General features: G+C 40.8%; 1 protein-coding gene across 5 annotated transcripts in view; it reads right to left on the bottom strand.

Moving 5' to 3' along the window:
• Window positions 1-18,659, bottom strand: part of snx29 (sorting nexin 29) — a 523,801-nt gene that overhangs the window by 477,510 nt on the left and 27,632 nt on the right. For all 5 annotated transcript variants that reach the window (XM_041206786.1, XM_041206785.1, XM_041206787.1 and 2 more), the window contains 2 exons: window positions 14,707-14,759; window positions 12,204-12,328 (listed from right to left, as the gene is read on the bottom strand). In XM_041206786.1, the coding sequence (XP_041062720.1) occupies window positions 12,204-12,328; window positions 14,707-14,759 (178 nt within the window). The remainder of the gene's footprint in view (window positions 1-12,203; window positions 12,329-14,706; window positions 14,760-18,659) is intronic.

Below are 18,659 nucleotides of genomic sequence, written 5' to 3'. Positions count from 1 at the left end.
TCTAGTGACAGTAAAGGAACAGTGATATAGATCCAAATCAGGATAGTGTGTGATTTGGAGGGTAACTTTCAGATGGTGGTGTTCACACTGCTGTCCTGGCTCTACAACATGGGTGAGGTCCTGGGCCTGAGACGCTGTTGAAGGAGCCTTTCTGAGTTGCTGTAATGTATCTTGTAGATGGTATATGGTGCAGCTGTAGTGAATGTTTATTTTGGTGGATGGGGCGTCAATCAAGCAGACCACGTTGCCTTGGAGAGTGTAGGGCTTTACGTGTGTTGTTGGTGTTGCACTCATTGAGGCAAGTGGAGAGTATTCCATCACACTCCTGACTTGTGCTTTGCAGAAGATGGACAGGCTTTGGGGAGTCAGGAAGTGTGTTACTCGCTGCAGAATTTCCAACCTCTAACTTGCTCTTGTAGCCACAGCATTTCTACTGCTGGTCCAGTTAAGTTTCTGGTGGTAACAGTCGGCCAGTTGGTGGTGGGGATTCAGCAATGATGATGCCGTTGAATGTCAAGGGGAGTTGATTAAATTGTCTCTTGTTGGAGATGGTGATTGCCAGGCATTTGTGTGGTGTGAATGTTAACTGCCACCCATCAGCCCAAGCTTGAATGTTGTCCAGGTCTTGCTGCATGTGGGCACCAACTGCTTCAGCATCTAAGGGATTGCAAATGGTACACAAGACTGTGCAATCTTCAGCAAACATGCTTCCTACTGCCCCTGTTGGAGGGAATGCCACTGATGAAGCAGCTGAAGATGGTTGGACGTAAGAAGCTACATTAAAGAACTCATGCAACCATGTCCTGGGGCCGAGATGATTGGCCTCCAACAACCACAACCATCTTCCTTTGCGTTAGGCATAACTACAACCAGTAGAGAGTTTTCCCTCGGTTCCCAGAAATGCAATATAAGTACTTTTTAAATTTGTTTTTGTGCTCATCAAGATGATGGGTGTTGATTTGTTTTTAATTATTTCATTGGATCTGAGAGTTGCTGGCAAGGTGAACATTTATTGCCCATCCCTAATTATTCCAAATAGCCCCTTTAACTTAAATTGTGATAAATGGACACATTATTTTGAACAAACACAAGGCAGTACATAAACATTTTCAGAGAAGTATAGGTAACTGTTCCAGCTTGTAACACGTAAGGCACGACCATATGCACAAAAGGCCAGTAAGCAGTGAGTAACAAATCAACAGCTGTAGAAAGTCTAAATATACACACACACACACGCGCACACACGCAATCAAAAAGGTGTTTTCAATCATTTGCAAACCTGGCCGCAGAGGAAGTAGGGCTTTCATATGCCAATTATGCTATAGATATGTGTGTGTCATCCCAACATGTGTTACAATTATGAGGTACATAAGATAACTTGGATGAAGGAGGTGAACATACTATCGCCAAGTTTGTGGATGACACAAAAATAGGGGGGAAGCCAAGTGGCGAGGGTGACATGAGAATACAGAGGGATATAGAAAGGTTAAGTGAGTGGCCAAAAACTTGGCAGACGGAATATAATGTGGGAAATATGAGGTTGTGCACTTTGGCAGAAGAAAAGAGGAGCTGAGTATTATTTAAATGGGCTAGAACTGCAGAAGGCTGCAGCACAGGGGGATTTGGGGGTCCTCATGCATGAATCACAAAAAGCTAGCACGCAAGTTCAGCAGGTAATAGGGAAGGCTAATGCAATGTTTGTCTTTATTTCAAAGGGAGTGGGGTATAAAAATAGGGAAGTCTTGCTAAAACCATACAAGGCATTAGTTAGACCACACCTAGAATACAGGGAACAGTTTTGGTCCCCTTATCTAAGGAAAGATATACTGGCATTGGAGGCAGCCCAGAGAACGTTCACTAGGTTGATCCCAGGAATGGAAGGACTTTCTTATGAGGAGAGGTTGAGTCGGTTGAGCCTGCACTCATTGGAGTTTAGCAGAATAAGAGGCGACCTCATTGAAACATGTAAGATTCTTAGCAGGCTTGAAAGGGTAAATGCTGAGAGGTTGTTTCCCCTTGTGGGAGAGTCTAGGACAAGTAGGCATAATCTCAGGGTGGGGGTTGCCTATTTAAGACAGAGATGAGGAGCAATTTTTTTCCCTCAGAGGACAGTGAATCTGTGGAATTCTTTACCGCAGAGGGCTGTAGAGGCTGGGTCATTCAGTATATTCAAGGCTGAGATAGATTTTTGATCAGTAAGGGAATCACAGGTTATGGGGAAAAGGCAGGAAAGTGGAATTGAGGATCATCAGATCAGCCACGATCACATTGAATGGCAGAGCAGACTCAATGGGCCGAATGGCCTACTTCTGCTCCTACGCCATATGGTCTTATTATTATATTTTGAGTACCTTAAAATTTAGGGCATACAAAGAGGTTTTTGTGATCTGTCCTGCAATTGCCTTTCGGTAAACCTGGGTGGTAGGATTCTTAAGAGATCAAAGGAAGGTTCAGTTTTAGTTCAGATTGTTTTACTGAGAAGGTGCAAGGTACTTACACTAGAAGACAATGCCCAGTCTCTGTGTTTACCATGCATTGACTTTGAGTCTCCCAAAGTCCCAGGAAGGTGTTGTTGGCAGCCAGTTGTAAATTTTTTTAAAAATTCTTTCACTGGACGTGGGCATCGCTGGCTAGGCCAGCATCTGATACCGATCCCTAATTGCCCTGGAGGTGGTGGTGGTGGTGAGCCGCTTTTTTGAACTGCTGCAGTCCATGTGATGTCGGTACACCCACAGTGCTGTCAAGGAGGGAGCTGTGCTGTAGTCTGTCTGTTTACTTCCAAGATGAAAGGGAGCTGGGATCAAAGATGGCTAATTAGCATTTCTACCAGGATACAAGGTTAGTGCATTTCACGTTGCCATGGGGAAGAGGGCAGAGAAAACCATTTTTGAGTGCAGGTTACAGGCCTCCCTACAAATTGATGAATTTTACATACAGCAGAAGTTCTGTGTGGTCAGTGGAGAAATCTCAGTCTTGATGGACGCATTACGACTGAATTCAAGGCACGCATCTCAAAATAAAATACAAATTGCAAAATGGATGTGGCAGCTGTTTCAAGTTTCCGTCTGGGATTTGAGCAGCTTGGCATTTACCATCCGCTATGCCATAACAGGAGACAGTCTCTAATTGAAGAGATGCATCTTGCAGCCATCTAAGGATTCCTGATTTGACCTTGCATGACCAGGAGGAAGAAGAATCATTGGGACAGGCGTTACTGCCGGTGGTGGATTTAAGGAATTCTCTGAAAACTGAGGAAAGCACCTGGAGATGGTCACTTGAAGTTACTACTCAGTAAATCGTAGATATGGGAACCCACTGAAAGCTGAGAGCAACTATGGACTGTTTATGAGAAGGACTGTAAATCTGTGGAGAGTGCGGTAGGTGATAAGCATACAAGAAGAATGTCACTTTCTGTAGTTAAAAGAGTAAGTTGCCCACTAAAACGTGTTGAGTTAATTGTGCTTTTTAGTCATTTGTTGCAGTAAAAAGTTTCAAAATGTGAAATCTCATCAGGTCATTCTTTCAGCTAATAACTGGAAGTTCAAATTATCAGCCTCTACGGAAATTGTAACGCTTTGCAGTCTCACATCACATGATGCAGGGAAAAAATCTTATTTTGGCAGAATGCTTTATCACTCAATTTTTTCTACATTTATGATGGGAAAGTTATTTTGAAAAAAAATTCTTCTAATGCGTCTCAATGCACATATGAAAAATTTTCTGTTCTATAAGGCATAATTTTTCATATAAAATTAAATAAATTACGGAATTGAGTCTTGGGCTTAATTATTGGTTCTCAAAATGTATTTTTTACTGACACATTTAACATACCACCACCTGTGGTTAACTAAAAAAGTTAAGGAAAACATCAAACTTAAGGAAAACCATACAACTCTGCAAAGATGAGTAGTAGGGCAGACGACTGGACAAAAAATAAAGAACAACAGAGAATGACTAAAAGGTTAATCTGGAGAAAGAAATTAGAGTATGAGAGGACGCTAGCTAGAAATGTAAAAACAGATAACAAGAGTTTCTACAGGTATTTAAAAAGGAAAAGACTAAGTAAAGTGAGTGTTGGTCCGCTAGAGAGTGACAGTGGCCAGTTAATAGTAGGTAATAAGGAAATGGAGAAAGAAATGAACAAATATTTCACTTCTGTGTTTACTTTAGAGGATACAAAGAACAATAGCTGCAAATCAGGAGGTGAAAGGGAGAGGAAAACTTGGTGAAGTTGAAATCACCAGGGAAATGGTACTGAGTAAATTGACGGAGCTTCAGGTTGGCAAGTCTCCGGGTCCCAATGGATTATATCCTAGAGTCTTAAAAAGAGATGGCTAATGAGGTAGTCAACGTGCTGGTGTTAATTTTTCAAAATTCGCTAGATCCTGGAAAGTTTCCATCATACTGGAATGTAGCAAATATAACCCCTGTGTTCAAGAGGGAAGGGAGGCAGAAAACAGAAAGCTATTGGCCAGTTAGCTTTACGTATGTCTTAGGGAAGCTGTTCAAATCGACCATTAAGGGGGAAATGACTGGGCACTTAGAAGAGCTCAAGGCAATCGGAAAGAGTCAGCATGGTTTCGTGAAAGGAAAATCATGTTTCACCAATTTATTGGAAATTTTTGAAGGAGTAACATGCACAGTGGGTAAAGGGGAGCCTGTGGGCGTACTATACTTGGATTTCCAGAAGGCATTTGGTAAGATGCCACATCAAAGGTTATCACAGAAAATAAAGCACGTGGTGTAGGGGGTAACATATTAGCATGGATAGAAGATTGGCTGGCTGGCAGAAAACAGAGATAGGTCTTTTTCAGATTGGCAGGATGTGACGAGTGGAGTCCCACAGGGGTCTGTACTGGGGCCTCAACCTTTTATGATTTACATTAATAACTTAGATGAGGGGAGTGAAGACATAGTAGTGAAATTTGCAGATGACACAAAGATAGGTAGGGAAGTATGTTGTGAAGAGTGCATGAGGAGGTTGCAGATGAATATAAGATAGGTTGAGCGAGTGGGCAAAGATCTGGCAAATGGAGTTTAATGTGGGAAAATGTGAAGTTGTTCACTTTGGCAGGAAGAACAAAAAAGCAGAGTATCGCTTGAATAGAGAATGGCTGCATAATTCTGAGGTGCAGAGGGATCTAGGTGTTCTAGTACATGAGTCATAAAAAGTTAGTATGCAGACACAGCAAGTAATTAAGAAGGCTAATGGAATGCTATCGTTTATCACAAGAGGGATTGAACATAAAAGTCAGGATGTTATGCTTCAGTTACACAGGGTGTTGGTGAGACTGCACCTCGAATACTGCGTGCAGTTTTGGTCTCGTTATTTAAGGAAGGATGTAAATGCATTGGAGGCAGTTCAAAGGAGGTTTACTAGATTGATACATGGAATAAGTGGGTTGTCTTATGAGGAAAGGTTGGACAGACTGGGCGTGTTTCCACTGGGGTTTAGAAGAGTGAGGGGTGATTTGATTTAAGTATACAAGATCCTGAACGGCCTTGACAAGGTGGACATCGAAAGGATGTTTCCTCTTTTGGGTGAGTCCAGAGCTAAGGGACAATGTTTTAAAATTAGGGGTCGCCCTTTTAAGACAGAGATGGGGAGAAATTTTTTTCTCTGAAGGTTGTTTGACTTTGGAGCTAGCTCTCTGCCTGAGAAGGTGGTGGAAGCAGGCTCATTGAATATTTTTAAGGCAGAGGGAGATTGATTCTTGTTAGGCAAGGGAAATCAAAGGTTATCAGAGTTAGATGGCAATGTAGAAATCAAAACACAAGATCATCAGCCATGATCTTATTGAATGGCAGAGCAGGCTCGAGGGGCCGAATGGTCTATTCCTGTTCCTATTTCTTATGTAATGTCCTTATAGTGTTTCAGATCTAAAATATGTTCATATTATGATTGTTATTAATCTTTCATTTTATATTTTAGCTTTCAATATTGAGTACAGAACATCCCAGTGAGCCAAATACAAATTCTCATTTCTGTGAGTATTTCTGTAGATCAAACCCAAGTTCATCTGATTCTTGGTTCTGTGAAGTACACGTTGGCATGGCACACACCCATTCTCAACCCAGTGCACAAACCTTGAGTCAGTTTTTCATTAGCGTAATTATGAAGACAATAATCTCAGTCATATGAAAGCACAACCCACGCTAACCCACCTTAGTTTCCTGGAAATGCTGGCTCATACTGAACATAAAAATGCTCAACTAAGAATTACTTAGCATTGTCTTCAGCTATGCTGCCTTCCAACAACTCAAAGAATTGTTACAGACAAAATTTGTTTCCTTTTACTGCCTGTGATCAGTATTTTTGTATATAAGTGGTGGGTGTTTTCTTACCCACAAGAGTGATTTTCCCAATTTATGAATTGAAAAATAAGGAAGGTTATTTATTATTACATAATTGTCCAGAGCTTTAAAACACGACATCTCACTCACTTGACTCACCCACACTATCACTCACTCAAAGATTAGAAACAGGTGATTTAAAAAAGCATACAATTAACATTTATGATAATCTCAGTCTCTTTCGTGGCAGTCCTGTTGTTTCTTAGATAAAAGGTTGCGCTTTAATTGAGGTGGAGGTCTTGTAAGCTAAGGGATTTTCAGCAAGCTGCATGGTTTTTAATGGCTGAGTTTCCAGGAGGCTGGTACTCATATGAACTGAAAGTTAGAACAGGTTGAAGAAAGTACTCCTCTTTGTTAGGAATCTCCCACTTTTAAGACATTGCTGTTTATTACCTTGGCTGCTTTGATGTCTTGCAGCTGGTTCATATCTTTCGGTGGAATCTGTCTGAAGAACAGCTTCCTGTTGTTATTTTAAAAGCAGGCAACAAACATCATCATCTCGCCATGTAACCTGTTAAAAGTCCAAAATCTTTTTCCAAATACGATGGGTGGCTAGGTCAATTGTACATCCTGGGTGGTAGCTTTCACACTGAGAGTTTGAAACAGCCATTGTCTTTGTACCCAAATGACCTAATCAATTTGAAATTACCCTTTTGAATTAGTTTCAGGAAAAGGCACTGAGTCAACTTAAGTCTGGAAAGTTCTTTTTGTTCCCTCGAGACAGTGGGGGGTATTTCAATCCACAAGAGAAGTTGGGTGATCCTCAGGTGGCCATCATTTTGTTTTAAGAAGGAGTGAGGAAGAAAACAGCAAACTACAGACCGGTTAACCTAGCATCAGTAGTAGGGAAACTATTATAAAGGATGTGATAATAGGACACTTAGAAAATATCAATGGGATTAGACAAAGTCAACATGGATTTATGAAAGGGAAATCATGTTCAACAAATCTACTGTAGTTTTTTTAAGGACGTAACTAGCAGAATGGATCAGGGAGAACCAGTGGATGTGGTGTATTTAGATTTTCAGAAAGCTTCTGATAAAGTCCCACATAAGAGGTTAGTGTGTAAAATTAAAGCACATGGGATTGGGAGTAATATATTGCCATAGACGAAGATTTGGCTAGCCGACAGGAAACAGAGAGCACGAGTAAATGGGTCTTTCGCTGAATGGCAGGTCATGGCTATTGGGGTACTGCACAGATCAGTGCTTGGGCCCAAGCTATTCACAATATACATCGATGATTTGGATGAGAGAACCAAATGTAATATTTCCAAGTTTGCAGACGATACAAAACTTGGTGGAAATGTGACCAATGAAGAGGGTGTTAAGAGGTTTCAAGGTGATTTAGACAGGTTGAGTGAGTGGGCAAATACATGGCAAATCCAGTAAAACATGGATAGGTGTGAAGTTATCCACCTTGGCAGGAAAAACAGAATGGCAGAGAATTATTTAAATGGTGAATGACTGGGAAATGTTGATGTACAAAGGGACCTGGGTATCCTCCTCATCAATCACTGAAAGCAAAAATGCAGTTAAGGCGGCAAATGGTATTTTGGCCTTCATTGCGAGAGGACTTGAGCACAAGAGCAAGGATGTCTTACTGCAGCTGTACAGGGCCTTGGTGAGGCCACAGTTGGAGTACTGTATGCAATTTTTGTCTCCTTACCTAAGAAAGGATATACTTGCTATAGACAGAGTGCAGCGAAGGTTCACCAGATTAATTACTGGGGTGGCAGGATTGTCCTGTGAGGTGAGACTGGGCCGACTAGGCCTGTATTCATTGGAGTACTGAAGACGTGCTCCAGAACTTGCTGCACCCCTAGGCAAGCTGTTCCATTACAGCTACAACACTGGCTTCTAGCCAGCTATGTGGAAAATTGCCCACGTATGTCCTGCACACAAAAAGCAGGATAAATCCAACCCGCCAATTACCATCCTATCAGTCGACTCTCGGTCATCAGTGAAGTGATGGAAGAGGTTATCAACAGTGCTATCAAGCGGCACTTGCTTAGCAATAACCTGCTCACCGGCACCCAGTTTGGGTTCTGCTAGGAACACTCAGCTCCTGACCTCTTTACAGCCTTGGTTCAAACATGGCCATAGGAGCTGAACTCCCGAGGTGAGGTGAGAGTGACTGCCCTTGACATCAAGGCAGCATTTGACCGAGTGTGGCATCAAGGAGCCCTAGCAAAACTGGAGTCAATGGGAATGAGGAGGAAAACTCCCCACTGGTTGGAGTCATACCTAGCACAAAGGAAGATAGTTGTGGTTGTTGGAGGTCAGTCATCTCAGCTCCAGGACATCACTGCAGGGGTTCTTCAGGGTAGTGTCCTCTGCCCAACCATCTTCAGCTGCTTCATCAATGACCTTCCTTCCATCATAAGGTCAGAAGTGGGGATGTTCGCTGATGATTGCACAATGTTCAGCACCATTTGCGACTCCTCAGATACTGAAGCAGTCCACGTCCAAATGCAGCAAGACCTGGACAATATCTAGGTTTAGGCTGACAAGTGGCAAGTAACATTCGCACCACACAAGTGCCAAGCGATGACCATCTCCAACAAAAGAGAATCTAACCATCGCCCCTTGACATTCAATGGCACTACCATCACTGAATCCCCCACTATCAGCATCCTGGGGGTTACCGTTGATCAGAAACTGAACTGACTAGCCATATAAATACTGTGACTACAAGATCAGGTCAGAGGCTAGGAATCCTGCGATAAGTAACTCACCTCCTGACTCCCCAAAGCCCGTCCACCATCTATAAGGTACAAGTCAGGAGTGTGTTAGAATACTCTCCACTTCCCTGGATGAGTGCAGCTCCCACAACACGCAAGAAGCTTGACACGGTCCAGGACAAAGCAGCCCACTTGAGTGGCACCACATCCACAAACGTTCACTCCCTCCACCACTGACGCACAGTAGCAGCAGTGTGTAACATCTACAAGATGCACTGCAGGAATTCACCAAGGCTCTTTAGACAACATCTTCCAAACCCACAACCACTGCCATCTAGAAATGTAAGAGAAGCAGACACATGGGAACATCACTACCAGGAAGTTCCCAAGTCACTCGCCATCCTAACTCGGAAATATATCACCGTTCCTTCACTGTCACTGAGTCACAACCCTGGAACTCCCTTCCTAACAGCACTGTGGGTAGGGTTGTGCAATACTTGTAACTCTGTTGACCTGCAAGATTACCTTTTTTTTATACTAGTCTGAATCACAAGATGGGGAGATGGTGGTATAGTGGTAATGTCATTGAACTAATAATCTAATGACCCAGGTTAAAGCTCTGGGGACAAGGGTTCAAATCACACCATGGCAGCTGGTGGAATTTAAATTCAGTTAATAAAATCTGGAATATAAAGCTAATCTCAGTATAGTGACCATGAAACTATTAATTGTCAAACCTATCTTGTTCATTAATGTCTTTTAGGGAAGGAAATATGCCATCCTTATCTGGTCTGGCCTACGTGTGACTCCAGGTCCACAGCAATGTGGTTCACTCTAAACTGCCCCCTGAAATGGCCTAGCAATCCACTCAGTTCAATTAGGGATGGACATCAAATGCTGGCTTTGCCAGTGATGCCCACCTCTCACAAAATAATTTTTTAAAAAAGATACTACTAGCTAAAGTTGAGGCACTTGTTAATGGAAATAGTCTTGTGACATGAATAGGAAACAGGATGGGAGTTTGAGTTGGGATTAAACGGACATTTTTAGATTGCTGGGAGATGTTCCTCAAAGACTTGGGGCAGCATTTTCCCCCCGTCGGGGGGGGTTATGTGGGGGCGGGCGCAAACCTGATCGGCAACCCCGATTGGGGACTCGCCATTTTACATGGGCAAGCCAATTAAGGCCCGCGAAAGAGCGCAGAGTTAAGGTTTAAAGGTTTCAAAATTTAAATCAAAGAAAAAAAACCTTTTAAAACGTGTCCCCTCATGTGGCAGTGTCACATGAGCTGGGACATGTCAATGAATTTTTAAAATAACTTTTACTGAATGTTATAACACTTCATGAAACCTCATCCCGCCCGTGGATGAGGCTTCATGAAAAATGCGAAGGTCGCCTGGGCTCTTCGCCTGCCCCCCCGCCAACCTTAAGGTTGGACGGGGAGCTCCTTTAACTGTTCTAATTAAGTGGCTTTAACAGGCCTTTAACAGTTCGGCAGGTGAGCAGCCAACTTGGCTGCGCGCCTGCCAAACTGAAAATCTAAATGACGTTCAGTGACGTCGGGACACCTGCCCAACGTCACCGCACGTCATTTTACGGTGTCGGCAAGCGGGCCCGCAAAATGCTGCCCTTGGGTTTTTTCAATCTAGATTTAGGAGTAGAGTGAGCAATACAAAATTAAGATGTGAAAAAATAAGCAGAAAATTGCAACAAGGATTGATAAAGCAAGTGTACAGAACTACGGTAGATATGGTTCAATGCAATAAAGTATAAGATAGTACACTTTGGGCATAACAGTGTCAAACGATTAATATAATGTAAATCGTGAAATGGGGAGAAGGTGCGGGCAACGGTGAAGATGGATAAAGAGATTTAGAGGCTCAGGTACACAAGTCATAAGACAGCTCGCAGATAAAAAAAAACTAATAAAATGTTGGGCTTCCCAACAAGAATTACAATATCTTCAAAGAGAAGAGACAATACAATGAGATTATTGCGGAGAAAAATAAAGAAATTAAGAATGAAAAGACAGATACTTTGCCTCAAACAAGCTGTTAAATAACTTGACTGAGCAAAGAAAAATGAACAGTTTGAACATTTTCTTATTTCACTACCTCATATTGGTATGCAAATTATGAAGTTAATGACACAAGAAGGGCACTGAATCCATTTTTTTTAATTACTTGGCACAACCTAGAACTAAGTCCATGTATAGGACTAATTTAAGCTCTGCAGCAGCATTTTAAAAATACCTATTGCTGTTAAGCCAGGTACCTCAAAATTCATCATGAGCAACAAGCTGACAGTGAAGCGAAAATCAACGATAACCAATCGCTCACCACTTTGATGCTCCTGACTTAACAGTGCTGTCAAAATATCAAGTTGCCTGCTGTTCTCTTCAGAAAATCCGAGTCCCCACTCCTGAATCTTGATCCCTTAAAATGGTGCTTGCCACTCACAAATCAGAGGATGCTGGAGTTCAGGATACATGACTGTACCTGCCCAAATAACCGCCCCAAATAAAACCCCACTCAAAAGGTAAAAGAGGTGCAATCAAGATATTAAAGAGCCAGATGTGGCTCACAGACATGCGTTAACAATTGACCTATTAGCTTCCTGGTGCATCCGTAAACAAAAATAATTTGGACCTCATCGCACTCACACCTGTGTGAAGAAATCTAATCTCTTTAGCTGTTATATCACAAAATCTTTTGCTATTTAATGTCTCCTGCTCTCCCCGCTATTACAGACCTTACCTTTTGTTACTCCTGCCCCCCCTCACCCATTCCACTGCCTTAAAAACGTTTATATTTCGATCTATCTTCAGTACTGATAAAGGTCATCTCGACTTGAAATGTTACCTTAGTTTCTCTCCATAGATGCTGATCATAATATTACCAGCATTTTTGTTTTTGTTTCAGATTTCCAGCATCAGCAGTATTTTACTTTTTTAACAGTGAACAAATCTAATTCTGACAAAGCAAATTCTTGCTTATAAATTATTTGACAAGTATTCATGAAGAGGTACATTCAGAATTCCTAATAAAAAACATTATATTCTAAAGCTTAAATAGTCCATAATGACCACAGCAATTCAATATCGAAAACTGTTTAGTTTAATAACGTAAAAACGAGACCTACAGATAGCTTTTTATTCAATGATTACCTGTTTCAGTTTTATTAGCGAATCCTGCTGCTTGTTTGATAGCAGCTGCTGTGAGTGCTAATCCTCTGCTTCTTCTTAAGCCGTGCTGTAACACAGTCTCAAACTGAGCGCACAGACAGATCACCCTGTTAACAGAACAAGTGAAATGCATGATAAAATACTTTGTTCACGAGCCATGCCTTTAAAAGTTCCACCTTTATAAAATACCTGACACCTCTGAAACTTGAGATGCAAAAGTAATTTGCTAAGAAATGTCTTTCTGGACATGTAGCTGAAAAACATCAATACAGATGTTTTGGAAAATATTTAAATACTTAGCCCAAATTTGAGTAGCTAGCAGAACACATGATTGTTATTCAGGTATAAATTCAGATATGAAAAAAACATGTAAAAAGAAATAAAGGTTTTAATTAATATCAATTTATCTTCTAGAATTTCAAACAACATACTATAATTTTATTGCAAGATGTTTAATTGCACTTAATCAGGCTTACAACTGCCTGCACTATGCTAGCACTAAGGACGGTTTAATTCTATACATTAAAGACCTGCAAATATTTTCAACAAATATATCAGACAATTATTTTCTGATGAAGTTTGAAAATAGTGATGCCTGCATCAATAAAAAGTCAGTTTTAAATCAAATAAGAATTATTACATTCGTTAACACTAAGCTTTTGATTTGTTCTTTATAAAAGGATTATGATCAGCTTTTGTTAGTTTTTTAGATCTCTGGTGTAGTAAGGTAGATAGAGGTCAATAATTTGTTTAGAAATATGCCATACAAAATATTTCAAAAGTGGATAATGGGACTAAGGAGGCAAGGAAAACAGTTTGGCACTTAAAACTCTTTCTTTTTGCATGCACAGTGCTTCCTTCCTTTCTTTCCCTGATTTTCAAAGACATACAGCCAGGAAGGAGGCCCACAAGACCTCCACTAGAAGTAATTAGCCTGTGTAAAGTTTGTTCATGTCTTTCGGCTCTCGAACGTCTGAAGATCATTGTATGTGGCTCTTTTGTTCACTAAGTTTGGCCACCCCTGGTACTAAATCTGAAATTCAACAAGCTGCCTTCAGCCAACAACCAAAATTCTTCCAGTGCAAGTACAGCCATAATGAGAAACCTGGATGTATCACTGTTTTGCTCTTTCAAGCACTGTGCAGTTTAAAATGCACAATGGTTTCAAAAATACATGATAATACTTTGAGAATCCAACTAAGAAATATTTTATTTTCCTGAGAAGTGGTGTAGAATAGTTACAATAGATCTTAGAATGTTCCCTTTTATAGTGGACACAGGATTATCTGAACAAACACAAACTGAGAGAGCCATATCTGCTAAACCAAGTATGGTAACACAAATACATGTCAGTTTGTTCAGACTGAACTATCACCTTTCCTGGACAAATCTTGTCCATAACCTCCCACCTCAGCAGCACTGGTCAAAGCCCTTTCTTTTGTTACAATTCTGTAAAGCAGCTAATTTTCTTTTGAACTGGTTTTTAAGAATCATATTTATCCAAAAGCACTAAATGGGCTATGTAATGCAACAATAAGATGGGGTATCTCCCAAGAAATTAAATGTGATGGTAAACATGTTCCAATCTAAGAACCATCACACAATGAAATGAGGCTGGCAGAGATGGTAACACTAGGATTGGAGGTTGTGTTTTGAAAAGTCATGTCAAGAAGGATTGGAATATGGATTCATTTCATTTCATATCCAGCTTGAAGGCTGGCTTGATTTGTTCAGCTCCTAAGGACACTGTGAAGTTGAAAGAAATTAGGTCCACAAATTTCAGTCCACTGTAAATGAACACATTGTACTAGTTATAAATATGGTCATAATTAAAGCTAGGAAGGAAAGAAAGAACTTGAATTTATATCGTGCCCTTCATAACCTCAAGTTACCCCAAAGCACTTTGCACCAATGAAGTGCTTTTGAAGTGTAGTCACTCTTGTAATGCAGGGAAACATGGTATATAACTTCAATAAGATCAATGCAATTAATTACCAAATGTTGGTTGAGGGATGAACATTGGGCAGGACACTGGGAGGATGCCCATGCTCTTCTTCAAACAGATTATGCCAGATTACGCCCACCTGACAGGACAGATGGGCCCTCGGTGACTGTCTTATTTGAAAGACAACATCCGCAACAGTACAGCATTCTCTTAACACTGCACTAAAGTATCAGACTAGACCATGTGCTTAAGCCCTGCACGTTAAACCCATGATCTTTGGACTCATGGTCAAATGTGTTACCATTGAGCCAAGACCAGGTTGGGGAAAGGAGTATTTTGAAGTTCATTTACTAAGTTACAAATAAATTAACAATTTTAAAAGTACTCCATATATCGGAAAATATATTTTTTCAATATTGATTAAAAACAATAAACTAAATTCCAGAAATCTGAAATGAAAACAAAAATAACAATATGTTACACAAACAAAGCAATAAACAAATAAATCACAAGTCAGGAACAAATTGGTATTTCTCTCACCGACTGTCAGTGTCTGATGCAATTTCTTTTCTTCCTCCAAAGCGAATTTGGCACTATAGGGAAGGGGATGAGCAACAATGAATGCAAAGAAAATGCTACAGAGGATCAAAACAGATTACTTTAAATTCTCAAAAGGCCAATAATACAATAGTAGAAATTAACAGTCATTCATCTTGTTTCAATATCTGAGAGTTTGGTTTTGGTCGTATTGCATTCAGCCAAAATACATCACCAAACTGACTGAAGGCAGCTTTATGCAAGACATGCCATCACTGCTAGGAATACATAAACATGCAAATAAGAGAACCCTCTACACATTATACAGTCAATGCCCCCTAGAAAAAGCAACAGACCATGTGATACTATACATTGAATTAAACTTATTAATTTCAACACGTGGCCTTTCTACCAAACTTCCCCATAATAGGTTGAAACTGCATATGTGAATTTCCAACATCCAAATACAGAAGCAGAAGAAAGAAAACAATGACGAGGAGGAAAGAAGAAACATCTCTTGATGCAGGTACGTTATGAATAACAAAAATAGAAAAACATGATCTTACTGTTCCCAAAGTCTGCAATGACATTTGAAGGACTAGCAGCCTTATTTGACAAGATTTGAAACCTGAATTTTCTGTGGTCTCATCATAAATAAAAGAGTGATGTGACAGAATAAATTGTTTGGAGGTTTAAGCAATGCATCAATAAACAATGACAATAATTTTTACCATGACAAAAGGTCAGTTGGTTTAGCAACAATTCCAAAGTCAATTCAGCTGAAACAAGGAGGTGCTCTCAAATGACTCACTATTTAAGCTGTGTTCCAAATAAGTGCGTACAATGAACTGACTGGAAGGCTAAGTGAAAGTACACAAAAAACAACTTTGGCAGCCATAAATTAAACACATCAAAAATAAGGTTTACAATAATTGAGAATGGTAATATAATGGGCAAAGCAATAATCAATTATTGTGGTAACATTTCTGTGCCGTTGAGCTGCCACAGGCAATACAAACATACCTAGGAAATCACAGATCAGTGAAGCGAAAAGGCAGAACAACAGCACTGGAAGAACAAGGGTAAAACTCTGGGGAAAGGCATAAAGGGAAATTAGGTACTTGAATTATATTTTAAAAATACTGAAAAGGGGAGGAAAAGCAATAGCTGAATATAAGGGAAGGAACTCCAAAGACAAGAAATATGTGCCAGGTATGTGCCAGCAACAAAAAGCAGGACAAATCCTATCCAGCCAATTAGTGCCGTTATCAGAATCCTCTCGACCATCACCAAAGTGATGGAAGGGATCATCAACACTGCTATTAAGTAGCACTTACAAGCAATAATCTGCTCACTGATGCATTTGAGTTTGGGTTCTGCAGGGCCACTCAGCTCTTGACCTCTTCGTAGCCTTGGTCCAAACATGAACAAAACAGCTCTATACAAGAGAGGATGCGAGAGTGAATGTACACAACATCAAGGCAGCATTTGACCAAGTGCAGCATCAAGGAGCCTTGGCAAAATTGAAGTCAATGGAATTGGGGGGAAAACTCTCCACTGGTTAAGGAAGAGGTAGCTGTTGGAGGGCAGAGTTTCTCAAAGTAGCGTCCTAGGCTCAAACACCTTCAGTTGCTTCATCAATGACCTTCTTTCCACCAGAAATGGGGATGTTTGCTGATGATTGCACAATATTCAGTACCGATTGCAACTCCTCAGATATTGAAGCAGTCCATGTCCATATGCAGCAAGGCCTGGAAATTATTCAGGCTTGGGCTGACAAGTGGCAAGTAACATTTGCACCACACAAGTGCCAGGCAATGACCATCTCCAACAAGGCAGAATCTAACCATCAACCTTAAGACACACAATGGATTTTTTCTTATTCTTTAAAGGATAGGGGCGTCACTGGCCATATTTGCCAATCCAGAATTGCCCTTGAGAAGGGGGTGGTGAGCTGCCTTCTTGAACCACTGCTGTCCCTGTGGTGTAGGTACACCCACAGTGCTGTTAGGGAGGGGGTTCCAGGATTTTGACCCAGCAACAGGGAAGGAGCGGTGATATATTTCCAAGTGAGGATGATGAATAGCTTGGAGGGGAACTACAGATGGTGGTTTTCCCATCTATCTGCTGCCCTTGCCCTTCCAGATGGTAGCCGTCATGGGCTTGGAAGGTGCTGCCTAAGGAGCCTTGGTGAATTTCTGCAGTGCATCTTGTAGAAGGTACACACTGCTGCCACTGTTCTCCTGTGGTGCAGGGAATGATGTTTGTGGATGGGGTGCCAATCAAGCAGGCTGCTTTGTCCTGGATGGTGTCAAGCTTCTTAAGTGTTGTTGAAACTGCACTCACCCAGGCAAGTGGAGAATATTCCATTACGCTCCTGACTTGTGTCGTGTAGATGGTGAATAAGGTTTGGGGAGTCAGGGAGTGAGTTATTCACCGCAGGATTCCTAGCCTCTGACCTACTCTTGTAGCCACAGTCATCAATATTTTGGGTTACCATTGACCAAAAACTGAACTAGGTCAGCCATATAAGTACTGAGATCACAAGAGCTGGTCAGCAGCTGGGAATTCCAAGGCGAGTAACTCACCTCCTGACTCCCCAAAGCCTGTCCACCATCAACAAGGCACAAGTCAGGAATGCAATGGAATACTCTCTTCTTGCTTGGTTGAGTGCAGCTCCAACTACACTCAAGAAGCTCAATGCCATCCAGGACAAATTAACCCACTTGATTAGAGCCACATTCACCACCTTAAACATTCACGCCCTTCACCACAGTGGGAGCAGTGTGTACCACATACAAAATGCAGCAACTTACCAGGCCTCCTTCAACAGTACCTTCCAAACCCACAGCCTCTGCCACCTAGCAGGGCAAGGACAGCAGATGCATGGGAACATCACCATCTGCAAGTTCCCCTCTAAGACATACACCATCCTGACTTCGAACTATATCAGTATTCCTCCATTATCACAGGATCAAAATCCTGGAACTGCCTTCCAGCGGCTCACTACCACCTCCTCAAGGGCAATTAGAGATGAGTAATAAATGTTGGCCTTGCCAGCAACACCCACATCCCAGGAACAAATAAAAAAAAATCATCTTATTTTTGTATAAAAATAAGAATGAAATACTAAAAAATTACTCCAAAAAGGACTAGGATTAAGGAAACACTCCACAAAAGTGTTGTCTTCTCAGGGGTCCCTTTGATACAGCCTGAAACTACAACAACTTTTAAAAAAAAAGCTAACATGTACCTCCATTCTATATAACAATAACACTTCAGATCAAGGCAATTGCTGTACAGATGGATAATTTAGAAATATTTCCTGCTTCTGCTCCTGAAGTGAGCAGATTCTTGAGCTTCCTGCATGCATTACGAGACATGGAAAATAGTGGCACACAAGGAGAAATGGGACAAAATTAAGAAAATAAGAGGTAAATTAGAAAAAGTGATAGAAATGGTTTTTATATTCTATGATACTTTTTCCACATTCTATTTGATAAATGTGTCCTCTTTTTGACTTGTCATCTGCTACTGAATAAATTACCTCTAGAGAGACCCATTACTCTGGAAACTTTATTTAGATTATATGACTGAAGGTATGCCGTTAGGCAGGAAATTGTAGTTTGACTCTGGTTCTTTTTCATATGCAAACTTGAGCTGAACATTTTTTCGGTTATGAAGTAGGATTGGGTAGTTGTATTTTTTTTATGCAAGACAAGATCGTAAGTCATTTGGCCCATTGAGCCTGCTCTGCTACTCAATAAGATCATGGCTGATCTGATTGTGGTCTTAACTCCATCTTCCTGCCTGCCCTCAACTTTTGATTCCCTAATAAAACAAGAAGCTAAACTGAAACTATTAAAATATATATATATATATAAAATATATTATTGGAAAATATTTTTCTTTCAAAATAGAGGTTTAGTCTGTGGGTGTGTCTCAATTGGATTAAA

The sequence above is a fragment of the Carcharodon carcharias genome, chromosome 15 (assembly GCF_017639515.1).
Source record: "Carcharodon carcharias isolate sCarCar2 chromosome 15, sCarCar2.pri, whole genome shotgun sequence".
Taxonomy (NCBI): domain Eukaryota; kingdom Metazoa; phylum Chordata; class Chondrichthyes; order Lamniformes; family Lamnidae; genus Carcharodon; species Carcharodon carcharias.
Note: the sequence above shows the minus strand (reverse complement) of the source record. Positions and strands in the feature narration are given on the sequence as shown.